Below are 20,251 nucleotides of genomic sequence, written 5' to 3' on the forward strand. Positions count from 1 at the left end.
TAGGCTGGGTGGTGGGTGGGGGGATAAGTTCTTAAATCTTAATCTACATGTGACAATACAAGGAACTGGGGTTGGAGAAGCCAAAGTAAGGATGGGGAAACTCAATGCAATTTTTTTATAAGGAGACATGCAAAGACTGGGTGATGTATTGGAGATGGGGAACTACTCCACTGAAATTTTCTGCTTTGGGAGACCCTAAAACTGACAGCAGTAGATCATAGGACTGAGCTATGGACTTCAGGAGAAGAAGATGAGGACATACTTTCATTTGGAAGGCATTGATTTTATGGTCATGGTAGGGAGTTGAAGATATTTTCTAGGGAGGTGAAGATATTTTCCTCGGGGGTGAAGTTAATACACTAGAACACAATGAAAATATCTCCTTTCTGAGATGCAAGTCAAAACCACAATGTGATACCATCTCACACCAGTCAGAATGGCTATTATTAAGAAGTTAAAAAAATAACAGATGTTGGCAAAGCTGTGGAGAAAAGGGAATGCTTATACACTCTTGGTGGGAATGCAAATTAGTTCAGCCCCTGTGGAAAGCAGTTTGGAGATTTCTCAAAGAATTAAAAATAGAATTACCATTCCACACAGCAATCCTATTACTGAGCATATACCCGAAGGAAAATAAATTGTTCTTACAAAAAGATACATGTGCTTTTATGTTCATTGCAGCGCTATTCACAATAACAAAGACATGAAATCAATCCAGGTGCCCATCAAAGGTAGATTGGATAAAGAAAATGTAGTACATATACACCATGAAGTATTATGCAGCCATAAAAAAGAACAAAATCATGTCCTTTGCAACAGTGTGGGTTTAGCTGGGGCCATTATCCTAAGCAGATTAACACAGGAACAGAAAACAAAATACTGCATGTTTTCTGTTATAAGTGGGAGCTGAACACTGGGGATACATGCTCACAAAGATGGGAACAGTAGACACTGGAGTTTCCAAAAGAGGCAAGAGAGGGAGAGGAGTAAGGGTTGAAAAACTACCTGTCAGGTACTGTGCTCACTACTTGGGCAGTGAGATCATTAGAAGCCCAAACCTCAGCATCACACAGTATACCCATAATACCCCCTGTATCTAAAATGAAAACAGTAAATTAAAAAAGATCTCTTCTCCATACTGATTACTGGAGGTACAGAGAGCTTAGGACGCCTCGCATTCCCATTAACAGTCACTTCTCAGGAGCCCACAATCTTTAAGGTGCTACATGAGGTGAGTGGAAGCCATCTGTAGGTCATTGCGTTTGAGAGTCCCTTGGTGAAGAGAAGGAAACTTTTCAAATTGAAACAGTCTTCAGCGTATTCTCTGAAGGTGTCGATTTAAGAGATTGCCCTTGGGATTTTTTTTTTTTTTTTTTTTTTTTTGAGACAGAGTCTCACTCTGTCACCCAGGCTGGAGTGCAGTGGCATGATCTTGGCTCACTGCAAGCTCTGCCTCCTGGGTTCGCACCATTCTCCTTCCTCAGCCTCCCGAGTAGCTGGGACTACAGGCGCCCGCCACCACGCCCAGCTAATTTTTTGTAATTTTTAGTAGAGAAGGGGTTTCACTGTGTTAGCCAGGATGGTCTCGATCTCCTGACCTCGTGATCTGCCCACCTCGGCCTCCCAAAGTGCTGGGATTACAGGCGTGAGCCACCACCCCCAGCCAGGTTTCTTTTTTCTTTTTTTTTTTTTTTTAAAGATTTGGACTTATAATAAATAAATGGACTTAAAATAAATAAATGGAAAGCACCCATCTAGATCAGCCTTGTCAAAAGTAGCAGTCACTAGCCACATGTGGCTACTGAGGACTTGATATGTGGTTAGTCAAAATTAAGGCATGCTGTAAGTATAAAATCCTCTGATTTTCTTTTCTTTCTCTTTCTTTTTTTTTTTTTAAGAGGAAGTCTCGCTCTGTCACCCAGGCTGGAGTGCAATGGCACAATCTTGGTTCACTGCAACCTCCACCTCCCAGGTTCAAGCAATTCTCCTGTCCCATCCTCCTGTGTAACTGGGATTACAGGCGTGCACTACCATGCCCAGCTAATTTTTTGTATTTTTAGTAGAAATGGGGTTTCACCGTGTTGGCCAGGCTGGTCTCGAACTCCTTACCTCAAGTGATCCACCCACCTCGGCCTCCCAAAGTGCTGGGATTACAGGTGTGAGCCACTGCACCTGGCCAATCCTCTGATTTTCAAGAGTTCATATGAATAAAGCAATGTAAAATATCTTCCACTTTTTTCCAATTGTATGTTACAATGACATTTTAGATATAATGGGTTAAATGAAATACATTATTAAAATCAATTTCACCTGTTTCTTTTTGCCTTTTAAAAATGCGGCTAGTAGAAAAATTTAAATTACATGCGTGGCTTGCATTATGTCTCTATTGGACAGCACTGATCTAGATTTACTAGGAATATACTTTTACTAGTCCCATTCATTTTATGAAGTTATTTGTTTAACTGTTAGGATTACATATTCATGCTGCAGTATTTACCAGCTATATGTTTGAAATCAATCAGGAAGTAGATTTTTTTGTTTTCGTTTGTGAATGCAATTAGTGATTTCTATTGTTTTGTTTCGTTTTTCCAAAATTTCGTTATGATATGTTTAATTTCCGGATGGGATTTTTTAGTTGTTTTTTTTTTTTTTTTAATTAAAGGGATAACCTCACTGTCTTGGAAGTAGTTACCTCAGCATATTAATAATTATTTTACAAAACAAACAAAACATCTCTCAAAATTTCTCAGTCAGTGTGATGGCTCATGTCATGGTTGTGTTGCTTTAATAGATGATACTTTAAATTGCATTATTCTTTTCTTTCTTCTCATGACAGCCTACTATTATAGAGCTGCTTTTTTGATGCAGCCAGAATAGGTTGGAGCTCCAGCCTTGAAAAATTTAAATAGTAAAGCTTTAACTACTGTAGGCTTTTGGGACTTTCTGGGGCCCATTTACCTGCTTCTCTAGTCTGAAGGGAACAGTTCCTAGTTATGGGAAGTGAAGAGGTTCTGTCACTTGACTGAGTAGTGAATGCTCAGGGCGGCTTTCCTGTAATTCTGGCAGAGCCTCCTCAGAGAAGCAGGGCAAAATAATTGGCTCTTATGCTACAGATGACAAGTGGGCCCTAGGGGCTGTGTGTTTTCTCAATATTGGCTTTTCTGGATGTCAGGGACAAGTAACTCAAAGATGTTTTTGTGAATGTCACTGAATAGACATGGTATAATATAATCTGTTCATTTCTTACTTGTTAAATAGCATTCACCCCTTTCTCCCGTCTTATTTCATAAAAAAGACTGTTTTGTTAGGAAAACATTTCATTAGGTTGACTGACTTGAACTGTATCCATAGACTTCTTTCCCTAAACACATTTCCTTCCTGTGCTTTACAGATAATTAAAAAGCTGATTGAAAGAAAACAGGCACAAATTCGAAAAGTTTACCCTGGACTTTCATGTTTTAAAGATGGAGTTCGACAGATTCCTATAGAAAGCATTCCTGGAATTAGTACGTATAGACCTTCTTTTAAAAGCGAAATTTTTTGGTAATGCCGTGGTTTGTGTTTGAAACAATTTCCAGAATGCAGTAACTTCGAAAGCTTTATTGCCCTGCCCGTCTCTGTGTTATCTCTAGTCTTTTAAAAAGGCAACAAATGTCATCCTTTTATGTCTTCCCTACCACCCAATACAAACAAACCAAAGGGAGCTTAGATGCCCCCTTGTAATAGCTGTTAATATCCACCACTTATTAAGAGTCTGCCATTTGTAGCACAGTGCGAATTATTACACATATGCAACCTTGAAAGCAGGGAATCCTATTTTATAAATGGGGAAATCGAGTTCCAAAGCAGTTAGATCATTTACTGTTAAAGGGCACATAGCCAGTAATGGTCAGAATTAGAAGCAGCCCAGCTCTGACGGCCAAACACCTTACTGTTTGCACCATGTCTCATTGCCACCATGGTTGCAGCCTCCAAGATCTGTGCTTGACTAGTCTCCCCAAACTTCTAAAAAATACTATTTGTTATGTGTGGTGGAAATCATATACCTTGTTTCATATTCCCTATTTTACAGTAGTTTTCCTAAGGGTTCTTGTCTGTATGTTAGAGTTGAGTTGTGTTGGGTTAAACCATACCAAATAGTTGTTTTTATAGGTCAAAAGCCATTGAATATCATTTGGCAATTTTGTTCAGTTCAAATCCAAGTTCTTTTTAGTATATTTAAGCTTTAATAAACAAAACAAAATCAAGCAAAAATTTTCCAGAAAAAATAAGATGTTATTTGGACAGATATATCACTTTATTACATGTGCCCTCTGGCAGATCTTACTTTTATGCTAAATCCAGAAATTCTACTTCCATGTATTATCTCTATTAATGACATAATAGCAACCATATCATTGAATGCCTACTTGTGCCACGCATTTATCTGTTTTTTTTTTTTTGTACATTAACTACTCTCAACAGGGATAAAACCACCTAATTTTTAGGGTTCTGTTTTATAGATTGATAAACTGAGAGGCAACTTACTCTTATTTAGGGTGAGTTACCTTTTAAGGAAAGAACAGGAAATCACATCCAGATCTGTCAGACTCCAGGCTGTTTTCTATCTGCTACACTAAACTTTCTTGCATTACAAGCAGGGCCTTAGCCAAATAGAACAGAGACCAGGACAGAGTTTGTTCTGACCTAAAATAACAGCTTAACTCTTTCACAGGGTGATCAGCCAAAAATTTGACTTTCAGTTTAAAAAATACACAGGCCCACAGTACTGTACATATTTATTTTTTATGCTCTCCACTGAAAGGTTGGTGTTCCTGCTTTTAAACACTTAACATATGGGGCAGCGTTGTTAGTCTTGGAAATGTTTTATATTGTTAGTGGTATAAGGAAGTAACTAATTGCCATTAATTTCAGTCTTTTCTCAGAAGTAGACTTTTATTGAGTCATGCCTATAATTTCTTGTTTTTGATAAGTATTAACTATGTTATTCTCTTGACCAAAAGCACTTCTCATTCAGTGTTTCACTTTGTTGACATATAGGAGAGACAGGCTGGAAACCGAGTGGAAAAGAGAAAAGGTAAGTATGACGGGCAAGAGGATGTTAATGGAAGTGATTTTTTTTTCCCCACCAAGCAACTTAAAGAAAAACGGCAAACTAATTGTAATCACTAACACAACAGTTGGTGGGTTTTGAGTTTCCTAAAACATTCTGGAATGGTTCCAATTTTAGGTTTTTGTAAGAATGAGCTGAATAGTAATCAGCTGGCAATAGGGTAAAACTCTAATCATTGCTCCTTGTTTCCGTTTTTCCTTTCAAGTAAAGAGCCCAGAGACCCTGACCAGCTTTACAGCACGCTCAAGAGCATCCTCCAGCAGGTGAAGGTGGGTGTCCTCTTTATTCACCTCATGCAAATATTTTGAAATGATTTCCCACATGGAATTTCCATATTAGATACCTTACTTTTTTCTTTACCCAAGAGCCATCAAAGCGCTTGGCCCTTCATGGAACCTGTGAAGAGAACAGAAGCTCCAGGATATTATGAAGTTATAAGGTTCCCCATGGGTAATGCCATTAACATTTTCTAAGTATAGATTTAAAACTCTGGATGGCGGTGTGGGGGACAAATGGTTGCTGAGGTTGATTTGTACTCCTCTGCTTAGGGTAGGAAGTGTATGACGGGTGGTGGGATTCCATGCACCGTGGCGGGTCAGTGATGGCAGAGAAGTGGGTGGCTGTGTTCATTAGAGACATTCTGCAGCTGTCGTTTAGAGCCCACATGAGCTTAATGACACTAGACGCAGAAAATCCAGGGTAACTGCAGACAGCACTAGATTTGAAAGCTGGCACTTTAGATATAACTTTGCTTATATTCTAACTCTTTGGTGCAAACAGAAAAACATCAGCTTATCCTCTTGATATGCTTTGCGTCTGTCGTAAATAGGTATTCCTTTGAATAATTATTCAAGATAATAATGAAAGAAGTTAGATTAAACTACTTGACTGCTGTACTTTCAGAGGGAGAAATTCTGCTTACCACAATTCTTGATTTTCCATGCCCTTGATGGGTACTGTTAATGTCACTGTATATACTCTTCATTTTACGCTTTGTCTCATATCCAAAATCAAACAAAAAAGGATGTCTTCAGAAATGTAGAATTGTGCAGTTTGGTGCTGTGCCCACACCACTCTAAAATTAATGATTAATTGAATCAATTGAGGTCGCTCAAATTAAACTAATTTGGCATTGTGTGGGTGACAACCAGTTGAAATGTTTTCTTTTTATCAGCTATGTGGCCATATTTTTGGAGAGAGCCAGAGTCTTCTGTCTCTTTTCTACCTGTAATCTATTCCAGGTGCTAAGAATTGTGAAAGTCCAGCTTGGGTAATGTAGTGAGACCCTGTCTCTACAAAAAGTAAAAAATTAGCCAGGTGCAGTGGCACATGCCTGAGGCCCCAGCTACTTGGGAGGCTGAGGTTGGAGGATCACTTGAGCCTGGGAGTTTGAGGCTGTAGTGAGCTGTGATTGCACCACTGCACTTCAGCCTGGGCACTGGAGGGAGACCGTATCTCAAAAAAAAAAAAAAAAATTGTGGAAGTGTTAAAAATGTGAAAAGGAAGAGTGAAAGGGACGCATTAGCTCCTTGAAAACTGAGTTATTTACAGGTGTTTTCTATAGCATTTAAATGTTTCACATGAATATTCTATATATTTGTAGTAATGATTTCAGTAGCCTACACCCTTTAAAGTGAACACACATCTATATGCTTTTCTTTCTCTCTTCTCTCTGACTTACCACTATTTATTTCAGTACAAGAAAATAAAGGGTAGGGTTGACTCAGTCTAGAATTCTGAATGGAAGGCTGATTTGGGAATCAATATTGTCCACTATGTGCAAAATATGTTAAAACTCTTTGTGTCCATTTCCAACCATAAATTAACTGATTTTTGCATCCTCTTCCTCTGGACCATCTCAGCTTCTTTTGGGAAACCCCCATGGGAAGTTGTGTGACTTTGGGGCCCTTTCAGCCCCTGTGCACATGCACTCTGATGACGTGCAGCGATAGGTCTAGCAGATCCCGTCGATCATAGCCTGCTTGCAGCCTGCTTTCTGAAAGTGTTTTGCTTGGTCCCACCTGTGAAGGTTGTGAACTTCTCCAGTTGGATACCACCTGTATGCATAGCTGAGTCTCACAAGGGGGGAAACTGACCTAATTGAGCAAGGCCAGTGATGGGCTGAAATGTGTGCTGGACAAAGTTAAAGCTATAAATGGTGTTCTTCAGTAGGGCAGTACTTTTTTTCTTGGTATTGTTCAGATGCTGAGTAAAATATTTAGTCTTGTCCCCAAGATTATCTTGTATTTGAAGACAAGATTGACAAATCAATAATTTTACATTTTCCCACTATTTCCTTATTTGATTTTTCTAATAACATTACTTTTCTTTCCCCATATTCTAAAAAACTGTTTCTCTCATATGGATGTGATCTAACCTGTTTTACTTAGGGAGTCACACACTGGACATCAGCTGTATAGTCTGGCCCAAGCATGACTTCTTGTTACCCATGGATGGCTAGGCAGGGTTTTCCTGCTTACCCAGAATTCCCAAGTTAAGGGGAAAGGACATGAAAACAGAATAATTTAATGGTGTCTCTATATTTGGTACCACCAATATTTAGTCACCTTTTTTAACCCACCTCATTTTGTCAATTGAAAAAACTCTAAGAAGGCCAGAGGAAGAAGAATGCTATCTACAGCTTTAGAATAGAAAGGAAGTATTCAGAATTGGTTATAGTTATTCAGAAAAGTCCAGACACCTCCATAATTCTTGCTTTGTTTCTGCTGCATTTTAGGCTCTCTCCATCTTTTCTTACCCATCTCCTAAAAAAAGTTGGAAAAGCTTTTGGACAAACTTCTTTGTGTCGTGTCATCCTTTTACTCCACCTCCCCCTTTTTGGGGGGTACATGTTTCTTCCTTTTAAAACATTATAAATATTATATTGGGCAGCATATCTTAAGTGGTAGACATTTAGGTGGAAAAGTGAAAGGAATGTAACATCTACTTTTACTTAGGGCCAATTTCATTGTTTTTTTCTTCTTTAAATGAGAGAACATTTTGATCTGTTCAGTCACACTTGGATGGGACATTTAGTGTGGGATTTGACGAGTCTTTGTGTTTCTTAGCGCTTTTAGATTTTTATCTCTCTCCAAACTGTTTTAGAGAAGAAAGAAAAGTTGAAAGTTGAATTTACAGATGTGATGACATACACTCTAACCAAGATAGGCTTTATTCAAGAGATAGGCAGAAGCAGCTTTTTTCCATTTCTTCTTTGATGCTTTTGTGGTGGATTTAGGATATTGATGCAAATGAATTCCTTCCCATTTGGGGATATTGTACATACATTTACTTACCTTATTAAATGATGATCCCAATGTATTTGGTTATAGGTTTCTTTCCCCCTGGAAATTTTATAACATACTTATAATTTGGGATATTGGTAGTCAGAAGTGGGTTTTTTTTTTCCCCATTTGACTTATTTTTCCACACATAGTTAATACAATTATAGCTTTTAACAATAAAGCCAGACTTCAAGACAACCAGGGAACCATAAATAGACAAATGTTAGCGTCTATTCTAATCTGCATAGAATTCCTTAAGTTAGTCCTGACAGTGAGGATTGAAGAAACCCTACTTTAGTTTTATCAGTTTAGATGGAGTACTGTTTTCACCTGTAAAATACTACAATTTAAAGCAAGTAGCTATATTGGGAAATATTCTTTGCAATAGTCTCACAAGGCTTACTTGCTTTAGAAAATAGATTATTAAATGAAGTTTGTTATTCTTATTTCATTGATGGAGCTTGAAGCAAATTCATTTGAATCATTTTACATGCAAGGGCACTGGTGTGTTCACAGATGTATTTATTATCAGTTTCTCTATATGACACCAAAACAACTGTGAGTTTAGTGAAACAAATGCAGTCTGATTGTTTTAAGTAATTAAATGATTGAATACAAACGTTCCACCTGCTCTGCTCCGTATAGATAGAGCCTCTTCTGTATAATTCTGACTGAATAGCTAACAGTAGTCAGTTCATCATACTTATTGTTGCTAATCTACTTAGCTTCCTTGTGCTGAATAGGGGATTGAACCAGATGACTAATAATGGTCCCTTTAATGCTAAAATGGCTGTGATTTTACATTTTTAAAAAACCCACAAAAGAATGAACTTAAGATTTAAGAACTGTTTTCCTTAGTCATAAGAATTTCTCTTAAATAAAAGCATTGGGATGATAAAAATGTAATCAAACCAACAACATAGATTTCTTTCCCAGTCCCAGTTTTGTCAGCTGGTGTTTAAAGGGAGTCAAAGATTGCTAATATTTTTTTTTCCTGTGCAGATCTGAAAACCATGAGTGAACGCCTCAAGAATAGGTACTACGTGTCTAAGAAATTATTCATGGCAGACTTACAGCGAGTCTTTACCAATTGCAAAGAGTACAACCCCCCTGAGAGTGAATACTACAAATGTGCCAATATCCTGGAGAAATTCTTCTTCAGTAAAATTAAGGAAGCTGGATTAATTGACAAGTGATTTTTTTTCCCCTCTGCTTCTTAGAAACTCATCAAGCAGTGTGCCTAAAGCAAGGTGGTTTAGTTTTTTACAAAGAATTGGACATGATATATTGAAGAGACTTGTAAATGTAATAATTAGCACTTTTGAAAAAACAAAAGACCTCCTTTTAGCTTTTCAGATATGTATTTAAATTGAAGTCATAGGACATTTTTATTTTATGGAATAGATTTTAATCTATTTACTACTATTAAGGTAAATTTTCTATGGCATGTCCATTAGCTGACTATTTCATGATAGATGATTAGGGGTTTCCTCAAAACCTGTGTGTGAGGAAATTGCACACAGTAGCAAAATTTGGGGAAATCCATAACATTTTCAGACCATGAATGAATGTTTCCATTTTTTTCTAATGGAATGTGAGAGTTTATTTTTATTTTATTCTGAAGGACTTTAAGGAAGGGATACATGATTTTAAAAAAGCCTGTAAGAGGTGAAATATGTGATGTTTGAAGTCTCTTTATAGACTTTTTATATATATTTTTTAAAACACTCATCTAGATGAGGTGCTTTGAGCAGTTCTGAAAAATGCAGTTCCAGGAAAGCAACTGCTTTGGTTCCTAAGGAAGAAATAAATTCTAAATAATGCAAACTTTTTAAATAAGCATCTAGGTTTTTGATAATTCTGTCTACTTACAACAAACTTGTTAGTACATAACCACTATTTTAATAATTATTTTCTCTACACAAATGTGTAATATCATATTTGACTTTGCTTATGCAGGCCATAAGTTCCAAAAGATAATTTCCCTGCCCACAAAGGCATAAACTTGAAAACACATGAGATTGAATCAACATGCTTTAATAGGAAAAGATGTGTGGTCTATATATGTATCAATCTGGTGAATCCTCGTTCTAATAAAGGTTCTTTTTCTTTTCTATGATACACACAGCCACGCTGATAATATGTAAATGAACATTTTCCTTTAAGTCTCTCCAGATAATGTTTATTGTCTGAGGTAAATTAAATTCCCACCAGGGTTTGCTGTCAGTATTTTAACACCCACATTAGTATATGGGTCCAGGGTCATAACCCCCTAAAATCCATCATGCAACCTTATTAATCTGTCTTGGGATTCTAGTTTAGTGCTTGGATTTATTTCCTGATTACACTACATAGAAAAGTGAGACATCTGCCATTCCCAACTCTGGGAAAACCAACTAATATACAACCATATAAATGAAGGCCATCTTGATGGTCTCAACACTAATTTTTATGATGCAAATTTATAAACTGATTTTTGTAAAGGACAAAGTTTTAAAAGCGTATTTAACTTGATGTTTTCTATCAGCATAAATAAAATGGTCATGAATAGTCATTAAAAACAGTTGCCAGTGATAATCTGCATGAAGGAAAAAGAACCCTGCAAATGGCTATTGAGTTGGAAGTATTGTTTTTGATATGTAAGAGATATTCAGAATGCTCACACTGAAAATGCCTCAACTTTTTAAAGTATAAGAAACCACCATGAGTGGTGTCTAGATTTCTAATGAAGAATCATGATACAGTTTGGATTAAGTATCTTGGACTGGTTTTAAACAGTGCTTTGTACCGGATCTGCTGAAGCATCTGTCCAGCTGGTATCCTGTGAAAGTTTGTTATTTTCTGAGTAGACATTCTTATAGAGTATTGTCTTTAAAATCAGATTGTCTCTTCTATATTGAAAGCATTTTTATGTTTTCTAATTTAAAAATTAATATTTTCTTATAGATATTGTGCAATAAAGCTGAAGTAGAATGTGTGGTTTTTGCAAATGCTTTAACAGCTGATAAAAATTTTACATTTGTAAAATTAATATATTGTACTGGTACAAAATAGTTTTAAATTATATTTTAAAAAGCTTCCAATCTTGTGGTGTGTTTTATTCATTCAGTAGGCTGAGGTTAACAGAACAAATTATGATCTGGTTGATGACCATCAATTGAATCCTTAAACCTTAGATCTTAAGCATTCTGTTGCATTTGGGGGAGGTTTCATAAAAAATCCATAGCTCATCAGTAAGAGATTTTCAGGAGAGACACTTACTCTGTCTTTTGAGTTATCCACTGCATCTTACCCACTCACCAGCTAAACAATAACAAAAAGGATTCATTGAAAGAAGAGTGTTGTTGGTTTAGAAATTAAAAGATTTTTGTTTTTATACTTTGCATCTGTGAAATATATATGATGAGAGAAAAATACAGCTGATTTTTAAACATCTCCTATATGAGCTTCTAATGTGATTCAAAATGATGTCTGTAGGAAAGAATACTATATCCTTTTGGGGTTTGAGAGAACCCAACCAAGAGAACCCCTCTTCCCTAATGAAATCTAAACCAACTGAGAAGTTAAAAAAAAAAAAAAAAGGCATATGATGGCCAAAGTATTACCTTTAATACTAGTGAAATGGATATTGGAGAATGTGGCTTCCTTTTATCTGTGGAAAATGAGCTTTCTAAGGCTGAAACCCAGAATGTGATTGACCAGCTGCTCTGTACCACTGTTCTGTACCCCAGAATGTATTCACAAGCTGCTCCGTCCCCGACTAATGGGGCAGGGACTTTCCCATTAAGCTTAGTGCAGGCCAAGAGCAGTGGTGCTCTCTCAAGGCAGGCCGACGCTGAAGAGGCCCAGGTGACAGCGGGGCATATCAACCTATGTCCATAATCTATGGTAAGTATGTTCTTACTTAACTCCTTAATTAGGCAAGTCCCTCCCAGGGGAAGAATGAATGAGGAGACAGAAGGAAGCCAGGAGATGACGTATGTCCTCTTTCAAGGAAGAAAACTTCTGTAATGGAGAATAAGTCTACTTCAATCAATAATTAAAAATTGGTCATATTTATTAGAAGCAAATGGTGAGAGGGAGACTTTGAGGTTTTCATTTTACCTGGACAAACAATTTATATTTTCAGAAACTAAGAAGTAGAAACAAGATCAGACTGAGGTACTGTGGACCAGTTAATTATTTGTCACCCCTTTAAGCTAATATTCTTTAGACTAACCCTCAGTGTTTATTTAAAAGGATTCTAAGTGCTGCACAAGGAAGGGTAACTGGTGGCAGCTCTTGTCGTTAGAGCTATTCTGCTCTATCCCTTAACTAGCATTCTCCTCTTAGCAAAGTGAAAATGCCAAAGAAAAGCAATCAGCTATTCTGGAACATCAAAGGTCAGAAATGGTTGCAAGTTCTTACTTAAGAGGTAGTAATTAGGTTGATACTTTTTTCATCTGTTGAAATATAGGTTTACAATTCTTGACCATTCAGACATTTTTTCCTGGCAGAAAAAAGGTATCTGTGTAGGGGGTAGTGGAGGGTGGACAGGGAAGGTGGTGGCAGGGACTGAAATCGATGGCTCTGAGTCTTAAAGCTCCTGGTATTAAAGTGGTATTTACTTTCTCCTTTGGGTGTATCAGTGCTATCAATAAGTGATGATGAAGATTGACAGGATGAAAACAATGTTACTAATGTCTCAGGTAAAGAGCTGAAAATGAATTTAAAGAGACAAAAAGAGCAAATGAAAGATTTCCAGGTATACTCTGGAGGAAGAGCTTCAACAAAGTAAAAAAAAGATGCTATAAGGAAGTGAGAAAACAACCATAAGCATTATGAAAGGTCCTCTTTAATGTATTTATGTATATTTATGTATTTTTATATATAAATACGTAAATTCATATATATAAATATATAAATATACAAATATATATTTATATATTGATTTATTTATGGGAACATCTTTACTTGTGGAAAAAGGAAGCTAACAATGACAAAGCTAGAGATTTTCTTTGGGTTTATTAAAAAGCAGTATTATTTCAACAAAGCAGAGAAAAATTAAAAGTCAAGCTTCCTGCCCCCTCTTCTTATTGGGAAGTCCGACAATTTTCACAGGATCAGGAGTTGAAAAAGATGAGAAATGATACGTGTAATTTGTGTGTGTGTATTTATATACATGTATATACATTTATATACAGTCATGTACCACTTAACGATGGGGATACCTTCTGAGATGCAATGTTAGGTGATTTTGTTGGTGTGTGAGCATCCTAGAGTGTACTTACACAGTCCTGAAGCTCCATAGTATGGCCTATGGCTCTTAGGCTAGAAACCTGTATAGCATTTTACTGTACTGAATACTGTAGGCAACTGTAACACAATGGTAAGTATTTGTGTATCTAAACATATCTAAACATAGAAAAGGTGCAGTAAAAATATGGTATTATAATCTTATGGGACCACCATAGTATATACAGGCTATTGTTGTCCAAAGATCTTCATTTGACATGACTCTGGGTATGTGTATGAAATTTTATGAGCTGAACCAAGGGTTACCAGTCCCAGTTTATCTAGGTTTGAAGTTCTTTAAAAGAAATCCTGGAGAACTTGGAGGCTAAGGACCTTCTGAAAATAATGCACATGTTTACATGTGTGCACTTTCTGCGTATCAGTTCACTTGGTCCTTGGACCCTCCTGAAGTTCACTGGTGAACCCGTTTAAGAATCTTTGCTCTCACTAGCCTGGGCAACGTAGTGAGACCGTATCTCTATCAAAAAAACAAACAGAAAACATTTAGCCGAGTGTTGTGGTGCACAGTGGTGGTCCCAGCTACTTGGGAAGTTGAGGGGTGGGAGGATTACCTTAGCCAAGGAGGTCAAGGCTACGTGAGCCTTGATTGTACCACTGCACTACAGCTTGGGTAACAGCGAGACTGTCTCAAAAAAAAAAAAAAAAAATCTTTGCTCTGTCAACCTGCCATCTTCTGCTGTTAACAGATGGACATCTAGTTTCTACTTAAAAACATCTGTGAATGGGAAATTTGCATTTTTATGCAATAGTACTGCCCATCAGTGGGACAGGCAAAGCTTTATAAGAAAGCCCATAGGTTGGGTTGAAGTCAGCTGTTTATGATCAAGCTCTAATTCAAGTTTCCCACACAGTACTATTAAGTTAGTGTGCCAGCACTGTTCCTATCCCTCAACACACCCAAGCATACTTGTACAGTTGTAGCTATGTGCACAACTCAAGATCCTGTCTCCATTTTTAGGCTGGGCACAGTCGCTCACGCCTGTAATCCCAGCACTTTGGGATGCCGAGGCAGGTGGATCACCTGAGGTCAGGAGTTTGAGACCAGCCTAACCAACATGATGAAACCCTGTCTCTACTGAAAATACAAAATTAGTCGGGCATGGTGGCACATGCCTGTAATCCCAGCTACTTGGGAGGCTGAGGCAGGAGAATCACTTGAAACTGGGAGGTGGAGGTTGCAGTGAGCCGAGATTGCGTCATTGCACTCCAGCCTGGGCAACAAGAGCGAAACACCATCTCAAAATGAAAAACATTTTTAAAAATTGAGGTATAGTTAACATACAAGAAAATGCACCAGTCAGGCCAGGTGTGGTGGGTCATGCCTATAATCCCAGTACTTTGGGAGGCCAAGGCAGGAGGATCGCTTGAGCCCAGGAGTTTGAGACCAGCCTGGCCTAACATTGTGAGACCCTGTCTCTATTAAAAAGCATAGGTCTTAGGTGCTAAGTTTGATGACTTTTGGCAATTGTCTACACCAGTATAATCACGACCCTAAAGACAGGACATTCTTATCACCTAAGAAAAGTTCCCTCGTGCCCCTTTCAGGTCAATTCTCCTTCCCTGTCTCCAGAAAACCACTTCTGATTTTTGTCACCATAGATTCGTTTTGTGTGTTACTTGATTTCATATAAATGGGGTCACAGTTTGTACTTCCTGGGGTCTGGCTCATCCACATTGTAATATGTATCAGAAGTTCATTCCTTTTTATTGCTGAAGAGTATACTATTGTAATATTCCACAATTTGTTTATCTTCTCAAGTTTAGTGGACATTTGGGTAGTTTCTACGTTTGGGTCTTACAATAAGCCTGCTATAAACATTTTTTTTGTAGGTCTTTTTGTAAACATATGCTTTCATTTCTCTTACGTGAATAACAAATAGTGAAACTGTTAGGTCAAGAAGTAGACGTGGGCTTAATTTTATAGGACGTTCCCCCTACCCTTGTATTAACCTGTGAGGCATTTTTTATTCCAGTTCCAATATTTACTGTTACCTATTCCTTCTAAGTTTTACATTTATAAGTTATGAATTTGTCAATTATATGTTTTCTCATATTCATGTTATTGAAAAAAATATTGAACAGGATGAGGGAGAGGATGAAACTTTCCATTATGATGCTGGATACCAATTTGCAAGATGCTAAAGATCAAAATCACCCGAGTGTGATCATGCAGGTGTATGTGAACTCACCTAACAATCCCGATCCAGGCTACATTTCCCACCTTTTCTATAATACCAAGCTGGAATAAATTTTAATTACTCTCTGTTTTACTTATTACATGTATCTTCTTGCACAAATGCTACTTCCCAACACCCTTTATGATGAAACACCATATTTATTATCTTGAGTCTATTCTCATTAGACACTTCTTTTTTTTTTTTTTTTTTTTTTGAGACAGAGTCTCGCTCTGTCGCCCAGACTGGAGTGCAGTGGCGCGATCTCGGCTCACTGCAAGCTCCACTTCCCGGGTCCACGCCATTCTCCTGCCTCAGCCTCCTGAGTATAGACACATGCTTTTCTGCTCAAAGCTGTAGTGAGGATGTGTTTAATGTATGTGAAGATGGTCTCAAGTGAATGTAAAACGCTATATAAAAATTTTAAGTTAACACTATAAATTTAAAAAAGGCTTTTCACCTAAACCAGTATTGAAGTATTGTTAATATGACTATTGTTTTATTTGTACTGGTACTAAGTAGGTTTGAATGAGCAGATAGAATTTAGTGCAGATAGTCAATCTGTGGATGCTGCATAGATTCCCATAACCAAGTAATTTCCTCAGGAATCTACCACTTATCGAGCACTTAGTTATAGCAGTTATCACAATACATGTACACTTACAATTCCCAAGGGAGAAAAATTAAACAGATTCAAGAAGAATTAGAGAACGTGTAAGACTTATAATTATTAAAAAACTAGTACAAAATTTCCCCATGAAAACATAGAAAGATAAGATGGTTTTGGTGTCAAGTTCACCAAACCCTCAACAGGTGCAATTTGTTCCCACAGAGCAAAAAAAGAAAACATTGCTAGTATAGCCTTGATACCGAAAATAGGTGTATACAAGAAATTATACAGGCAAATTTTACTCATGATCATAGATACAAAAAATCCTAAACAAAATTGTTGGCCAGGCGCAGTGGCTCACGCCTGTAATCCCAGCACTTTGGGAGGCCAAGGCAGGCGAATCACTTGATGTTAGGAGTTTGAGACCAGCCTGGCCAACATGGTGAAACCCCGACTCTACTAACAATACAAAAAATAGCTGGGCATGGTGGGCACACACGTGTAATCCCAGCTACTTGGGAGGCTGAGACAGGAGAATCGCTGGAACCCAGGAGGTGGAGGTTGCAGTGAGCCAAGATTGTACCACTGCACTCCAGCCTGGCTGACAGAGCGAGACTCCGTCTCAAACAAAAAAAAAGTTAGCAAACAAATCCTACCTATGTATTAAACAAATTATGACTTAGAAGACAACAGAAGAGAAAATAGACAAATTGGATTCAATCAAATTTCAGAACTATTGTACATCAAAGGACACTATCAACAGAGTAAAAAGGCAACCAACAGAATGGGGGAGGACATTTGGAAATCACATGTCTGATAAGGGACTAATATCTAATATATATAAAAACTAAAACACAACAACAAAAAACAACCTATTGGATTTGAATAGACATTTCTTCAAAGATATACAAACTTAAATGTTCATTGATGGATAAAGAAAATATGTATACATACAATGAGATGTTACTCAACCTTAAAAAGGAATAAAACTTTGATACATGCTATAACATGGATGAACCTTGAGGTTATTATGCTAACTAAGCCAGACACAAAGGACAAATATCCTATGATTCCATTTCTGTGAGGTACCTGGAACAGTCAAATTCATGGAGATAGAAAGTAAAAGTAGTGGTTACCAGAGGTTGGGAGAGAGGGGAGAAGAGAGAGTGATTGTTCAATGGGTATAGAGTTTTAGTTTGGGAAGAAGAAAAAGTTCTGGAAAAGGGTGGTGATGGTTGCACAATCATGTGAATGTACTTAATGCTACTGAACTTTACAAATAAAATGATCAAAATGGCCAGGTGTGGTGGCTCATGCCTGTAATCCTAGCACTTTGGGAGGTAAGATTGGAAGATTGCTTGAGGCCAGGAGTTTAAGACTGGTCTAGGAAACATAGCCAGTCCCCATCTCTACCAAAAAAAAAAAAAAAAAAAAAAAAAAAAAAAAAAAATTAGCCAGGTGCAGTGGTGCACGCTTGTAGTCCTAGGTTAAGGGGATCCTTTGAACCCAGGAGTTTGAGGCTACAGTGAGTTATGATTGGCTACTGCACTGCAGCCTGGGTGACAGAGTGAGAATAAAAAAACAAAAATAAAATTTAAAAAGATCAAATGATAAATTCTATGTATATTTACCACCCCTACCAACACACAAAAAAATTGTGACTATACAATATACCCAGCATAAAGCTAAACAAATAAAGCAATGCAAAGAAGCCCATTCTATGACAAAGCTAGGAATATTCAGCAGTGGGGAAAGAAGACATTAGTCAATGAATTGTGCTGGGACAACTGGTTATCCTCATGGGAAAAAATAAAATTAGATCCCTAGTCCTCAAAATAAATGCCATATGGTTTAAAGACCTTAAAGTGAAAAACAAAAATGTACAAATTATAGACAAAATCTTAAGGAAGAAGGTGGTAGACGATACTAATATTTAAAACTCCTAAATATCAAAGGGAATTATAAGCAAGGTATAAAAAAGGGCAGAGATTGAGGAAAGATACTTAGAATACGTGTCAACAGAAAAAAAGGAATAGTGTGTAGACTATATAAAAAATCCATAGTTTTATGTTCTATTAGAAAAGCAGGCAAAAGATATAATAATTCATAAAGGAAGAAATGAGAATAATAAACACTTGAATTCTCATAAATAAATCAATCAGATACAAGTTCACAGTAATTAAAACAAAGAAATAATTTCATACTTCCTGGCTTGGCTAATTTTAATGTCTAATAAAACTAGGTGATCGACAGTGTGTGGTGCTACTGGAACTTAGAAACTGCTATTAGGAGAGTGATATACTCCTTATAACAGAATTGGTGGAACCACTGTAGGAAGCAATTTCCTAACTAATAGTAAAGTTAAAGTTCAATATACTCTACAACCAAGCAACTCCACTTCTAGGTATTAACTTTATAGAAAGTTAAGCACTTTAAGTGTACAAAGATGCAGAATATTCACTGCAGCACTAATTTGTAAATAATAAAGTGGAAATGAATTGTGTCTCAAAAGAAGAAATGAATAAGTCTGATTTATATAATAAACTGTACAATGATGAAAATAATCTACATCTGCCAACACGGATAAATCTCAAAAACAATATTGAGTTAAAAGTCAGTTGTAAAACGATGTATACAATATTCATATAAAATGTTAAGATATAAAACAATATTTAAAAGCCTATGAACAAATATGACAGCAAGACTATAGGAACACTAAAAATACAAATAATTCAACACTGATTTTAGGATAATGATTGACTTTGGGGAGGAAGGGAAGGTAAGGATCAAAGCTAGATCAGAGTGTCAGACCAGAATGATCTTTAAGGCAAAAGTAAAGTACTCAATGGTCTAGAGCAGGAGTTGGCAAACTTTTTTGGTAAAGACCAGAAAGTAAATATTTTAGGATTGTAGGCCAAGAGGCAAACTCAAGAATATAATGTAGGTACTTTACTGGGGTTCAAAGTTAGTGCTTCTATCATTAAAATTGATTTCAAATGTTTGCTTTTTTTTTCAACTATTTAAAAACGTAAAAACTATTCTTAGCTTGAAGACCATCCAGAAGCAGGTGGTGTGCTAGATTTGGCCCATAGTCCAACTGTACTTTCTGTGATGATGGAAATGTTCAATATTTCCTCAATTGTCTAATATGGTAACCACTAGCCACATGTGGCTACTGATCACTTGAAAGGTGGTTACATGGACTGAGAAACTGTTTTTTTTTTTTTTTTTTGAGATGGAGTCTCGCTCTGTCACCCAGGCTGGAGCGCAGTGGCGCCATCTTGGCTCACTGCAAGCTCCGCCTCCCGGGTTCACGCCATTCTCCTGCCTCAGCCTCCCGAGTAGCTGGGACTACAGGCGCCTGGCTAATTTTTTGTATTTTTAGTAGAGACGGGGTTTCACTGTCTTAGCCAGGATGGTCTCGATCTCCTGACCTCTCGTGATCTGCCCGCCTTGGCCTCCCAAAGTGCTGGGATTACAGGTGTTAGTAGTTTGTCGTGCCTGGCTGAGAAACTGACTTTTTAATGGTCTGTAGTCTTAGTTTAAGATAGCTACTCTAGTGTTTCCATGAAATTAAAGAATAAGTATGAAGGGAGTAGTAAAAAAACCTGAAAAATTAAGAGACTGTGATGGGAGACTAGGGCGTATGAATCAGTGATGTGGCGGATAGAAAAATTTGGGATGATGAAAAGGATTTTGGCTCTGACTGACATAGAATACAGAAAGATAGGGAGATAACAGCCAAGAAAATCTGAGATATCAGGATTATAACAGT

The 20,251-nt window shown here is 37.2% G+C and overlaps 1 protein-coding gene across 2 annotated transcripts in view; it reads left to right on the top strand.

Moving 5' to 3' along the window:
• The window catches only part of KAT2B (lysine acetyltransferase 2B), a 115,081-nt gene extending 103,601 nt beyond the window's left edge, over positions 1-11,480 (top strand). Inside the window, exons 14-18 of one of the 2 annotated variants that reach the window (XM_019022939.4) lie at positions 3,392-3,506; positions 5,041-5,077; positions 5,319-5,382; positions 5,479-5,563; positions 9,400-11,480. In XM_019022939.4, the coding sequence (XP_018878484.2) occupies positions 3,392-3,506; positions 5,041-5,077; positions 5,319-5,382; positions 5,479-5,563; positions 9,400-9,593 (495 nt within the window). In that variant the 3' untranslated portion in view covers positions 9,594-11,480. The remainder of the gene's footprint in view (positions 1-3,391; positions 3,507-5,040; positions 5,078-5,318; positions 5,383-5,478; positions 5,564-9,399) is intronic. The other variant, XM_055383265.2, reaches the window with a different exon arrangement.
• The last annotated feature ends 8,771 nt before the right edge of the window (positions 11,481-20,251 follow it).

Source organism: Gorilla gorilla, chromosome 2, assembly GCF_029281585.2.
Source record: "Gorilla gorilla gorilla isolate KB3781 chromosome 2, NHGRI_mGorGor1-v2.1_pri, whole genome shotgun sequence".
Lineage (NCBI taxonomy): Eukaryota > Metazoa > Chordata > Mammalia > Primates > Hominidae > Gorilla > Gorilla gorilla.